The sequence below is a fragment of the Phacochoerus africanus genome, chromosome 3, assembly GCF_016906955.1.
Source record: "Phacochoerus africanus isolate WHEZ1 chromosome 3, ROS_Pafr_v1, whole genome shotgun sequence".
NCBI lineage: Eukaryota > Metazoa > Chordata > Mammalia > Artiodactyla > Suidae > Phacochoerus > Phacochoerus africanus.
Genome location: NC_062546.1, coordinates 147,469,307 through 147,473,586, shown reverse-complemented (window position 1 = coordinate 147,473,586; position 4,280 = coordinate 147,469,307). Strand labels below are relative to the sequence as shown.

The 4,280-nt window shown below is 53.2% G+C and overlaps 1 protein-coding gene across 1 annotated transcript; it reads right to left on the bottom strand.

Annotated features, from left to right (window-relative positions):
- Positions 1–368: 368 nt before the first annotated feature.
- HOXD1 (homeobox D1) lies at positions 369–3,739 on the bottom strand. The gene is made up of 2 exons (XM_047772941.1): positions 1,758–3,739; positions 369–1,436 (listed from the first exon to the last, which is right to left on the bottom strand). Exons 1-2 carry the CDS (start codon positions 2,404–2,406, stop codon positions 1,057–1,059), a joined length of 1,029 nt encoding a protein of 342 aa, XP_047628897.1. The 5' UTR covers positions 2,407–3,739; the 3' UTR covers positions 369–1,056.
- Between the last annotated feature and the right edge of the window lie 541 nt (positions 3,740–4,280).

The window sequence follows — 4,280 nt, the reverse complement described above, 5'->3', positions numbered from 1 at the left end:
CCTTTCTTCTTCCTTTTGTGAGAGCAGGAGACAAAAGGAGATCTCTCTGCAGTGTCTCCTTGGCTTTACAACATCCTGCAGTGGACATCTACACTTAATATGCAGTCTACATAGCCTGCATTTAAGGAAGGAAATACTTTCATACTGACTTGGATATTGGGAAGAATAGGGCTTTTTTCTTTCTTAAACTGCTCAGATAATTGTCCCTGTTTCACATACACAACCTGTCAGAAGGTTGTTATAAATGTAACAAATCCCAGAGCAGAATCAAGAAATTCCAAAAAGAAGAAACTGAATCAGCTTTAGAGAAAGATAATCAAAATAAAGGAGCATAAAGAAAAGCAAAGAGTAGCAGATTCTGTAATTTTTATTACAAAAAAAAGTTCAAACCCTTCACATGCTATGACATTAAATGTCATATATAAGTTCATTGCAAGCAAACCTTTTAAAAAATATACATACTGTATATATTTACATTCAAGTTTGAGTAACTGGTGTCAACGTATAGTTCAGGATCTTAATCCACCCTGTGGATTTCTTCAGCTACCAACTAAACAGCGATTGTATCTTCACTCAGGCACATGAAGAGGTAGAAACTGCTTTTTAAAGAAAAGGGGGGGAAAGGCTGCAGTGCAAATGTGAAGACCATTGTTGAAGCAGCTTAGCTTAGGGAGGCCCTACCTATAACTAGCTTTAGGCATCTCTAGAAGCTGAATACATGTCGCCTAGTCTTTTAAATTAAAACCAGATAAAACTTTGAGTAGATGCTTCTTCTGAGCACACCAGAGGCTTGGCAGAACTCAGCAAGGAATGCTCTGCCACTCTGCACCGAGAATTGCATACAACTAAGACAACATAGCAGCAGGGCTGGGCACCATTTCCCTGATAAGACACAAATAAGTGGCTTTAGAGACTTTAAATTAGCATCTGTATACCCACAGCCTGGAACTCAGAAGCCACTTAAGATAGTTCTCCCAAGTGAAACCTCTATTGTTTCTGCCCATGCCCACCACCTTCTCAAACTGAGCTAATAAGTCCAGGTAGTGGTGGGGTGGCCTATGAATTCTGCAGGCCATGGTTCTTCGGCCTCATGACTAAACTTTCTGAAGGTTCGTGGGCCTGAGAAGGGCTCCCCGGGTTCTTGCCAGATTTGATGGGGCTCGTTCCTGAGAGGGGAAGTTGGAGGGAAGCCACGGGGGTGGCCGACGGCAAAAGCCCTTCTCGTTCCCTTTTCTTCTGTTTCATCCTGCGGTTCTGGAACCAGATTTTGACTTGGGTATCATTCAGCTGCAATGAGTTGGCTATCTCGATGCGTCGGGCCCGAGTTAAGTACTTATTGAAATGAAACTCCTTCTCCAGTTCTGTCAGTTGCTTGGTGCTGAAATTCGTGCGGATCGCGCTGGGGGGGCTGGCTGCTCCATACTCGGCGAGTTTGCCTGCAACGTAAAGACAGGGCGTCAGAGGACGCGGAGACGCAATTCGGGAGAGGCTTGGGGCTACATGAGAATCAAAGCCACAGCGCGAGATCCTCCTGGGTCTCAGTTGAGCCAAGAGAGAAGCGCTCCTTCCTGCAATTTTCTCAACGCCTGGCACTCTGGGCACGCTCAATGGAATTCTCCTACTTTAGTGATGCCTAGGACCGCGCCCAAACCGCGGTCCAGAGGGACAGCTGCAAAACACCCCCGGGGCAATTCCGCGGGGCAGCCTCCGTCCCCAACCCCAGCCGCGTCCTGTCCGTCGAGAGCCCAAGTACTTACTTTTCTTCGGGGCGTTCCTCTTCACTTTCATCCACTCGAACGTGCTGAAGGCGGCCGGGAGGCCAGAGGCCGGGGACGCAGATGTGGGGTAGGCGCCGAGGGCTGGGGACGCGGTCTGGAAGGCCCCGGAGTGGCCGTCGGCCGGCTCTTTGAGACACGCGGGGAAGGGGCCGGGCTCGCCGAAGGCCACGTAATCCCCCTGGCCGCTGAGGAGGAAGGAGCCGCCGCCCGAGAAGACGGCCGAGGTGGCATAGTGGACGTGCGCCCCGCCGTCGTCGGCCGGCCGCCCGAGAGCGCACGGGAAGTCATACGCGGGCCCGGGCCCCGGGAGGCCAAAGTCCGTGCCCCCAGCCGCGGCAGGTGCGGCGCCCGGCTCGTAGGCCCCCTCCAGGGGGCACGGCGCGTACGCGGGCGGGGCCGGAGCCGGTGCGGGAGGCTGCGCTGGGGCAGTCGGGGGCGAGGGCGCCGCTCTGGCCGCGGCCAGGGGCAGACAGCTGACAAAGGCGCCGTCGCCGCTGCCCAGGGGTAAAGCGGGCTGCAAGACCACGGGCCGGGCGTCGGCGCGGCAGAACTTGGGAGCGAAGCTCAGCACGTCGCCGCCGCCGCCCCTGCCGCGGCCGCACGACACGTAGTCCAGGTAGGAGCTCATGGCTCCAGCCCACCCACCTGAGCGCGCCGGCCGGGATTCGGGGCCGGCAGGACTGCCGTGGTCTGCGTCACTCAGCCTTCGCTCACTAGCCGAGCGGCCCTCGCCGAGCCATGGCAAGCGAACCGGGGGTAAATAGTGGCTTAATATAGCGGCGAGGGTGGCCACGTGGCGCTGGCCGGCCAATGGGCGCCGTCCCCGCACGGCGCCGGTCCCGACTGGCGCGCGGCTCCACGCGCCTGCCCCGCCGCCAACTTTGCCAAACCCGCGGGTGGCCGCCGCCCTGAGCACCCAAGCCGGGAGGAGAGCCGTACGGCCCACAAGCTGCCTAGAGAAGGGCGGGGCAGGAACGCGGGATGCCTGCTCCCCGGACAGGTATTGGACCAGGTTGGGGGCGGGGCGGGGCAGAAACGCAGGACTGACCGCTCCAGTGAGGACGAGAGGCTGGAGGTGGGGGGGGCTCGAGAGCCTTTTCTTCTGGATCTTGGGTGGCTGGTCCCTCGGGTGCGGATGTGGGCACCATGGCGTGGAAAGGGTTAAAAGAGAGCGTGGCGCTCAGCCCTTGGGGGTCGCTCCTAGCCCTCTTTCAGAGAAGGTAAAGTTTCTCCCCTTTTCTCTGAGCCCTATGCGCTTTCAGTTTTCTTGGCACTGATATGATCGCTCTCCTAAACCTGAGTATATGTTTAATTTTCCCTCCTTTTCCCCCTTCTCTCCGACTCTTGAGACAAATTTTTCTGCTGTAAGTGCTGTGTACCTGGGGCGGCACAAAACCTTCACTTTTAGACTGGATTTTCACATTACTTTGCAGCATTCCCTCCAGTCTCTTCCACTCCTTATATCTGTGGCGGCGTGATAAAGGCTAGTGTTGGAGTGCCAGGTTTCCATTTGAACTGAAGATAAAGTTTCTGCCTTGTGAGACGTTTAGCAGATTTCTTCTTCTGACTAGGGGTTGTCAAAATAAAGAATCTGTCCTAGGAGTGGAATGCTTGTTGTGCTCCTCCCCGGGAGGCTGGCGCACGCACCCGTGCTACGCACGCTTCCTCCGAGGCGCTTGGCTCCAGGGCGCAAAGCTTTCCCAGGGACCAGTCAGATCTCAGAGGTTTGGACGGGCTTGTACCTCGAAGCAATTAAAGCTTCTGTTCCATCAGATAAGTGCTGCGTCGTCTCTTGCGAGTGAAATCTGAGGGCTCACAATGTTAATGGGCTCACATCTTTCCCTTGATAATATGGTTTTGTTTACTGAGTGTAGAGAGACGGGAAATAAAAAATGCAATTGGCACAGGAAATGAACAGTAGAAGGGTTACAAAGACAAGCTTTACATTGACAGACTTTGCAACTTCCTTGAGCATTAAAAAAAAAAAAAGTTTCCCTCTTTGGGGCTGTAGGAAGAAATAACAAATTCAATAAATGTTATTTACACACAGCAGTAAAGAAAGAGGGTGGTTTCCTAAAACTCTGTGTGAATAAAGAGTCTACTCTTAGCTTATTCAAGTGCTCTTGAAAACTTGATCTATTACAGCCGCTGAGTTATGATGACCGAGGTTTTATTATTGTTTTACTGATCCACTTGTCATGAAAGAGCGATTGAGCCCTTGCCTAAAATTCCACTCTGAGGAAGTCTGGAAAATAGGAGCCATCACAGTCCAGGGAGCCAGTTCCTTACAGTGATGTGAACTTGTGCATAAACAAAGCTGCACCAAAAGTATTACCAGTGGTGATGCTGAAGTTGAGCCAAGATGGAAGAGGGTTGAGCCAGGAGGGGAGGCGGTAGGTAGAGGCAGCACAAAGGAGTGAGCACAAAGCTGAAGGGATCTGGTGTTCCTGCACTGCCGAAGTTCTTAGATTGAATTGGGAAATAAAATCCTCTGCTGAAAAT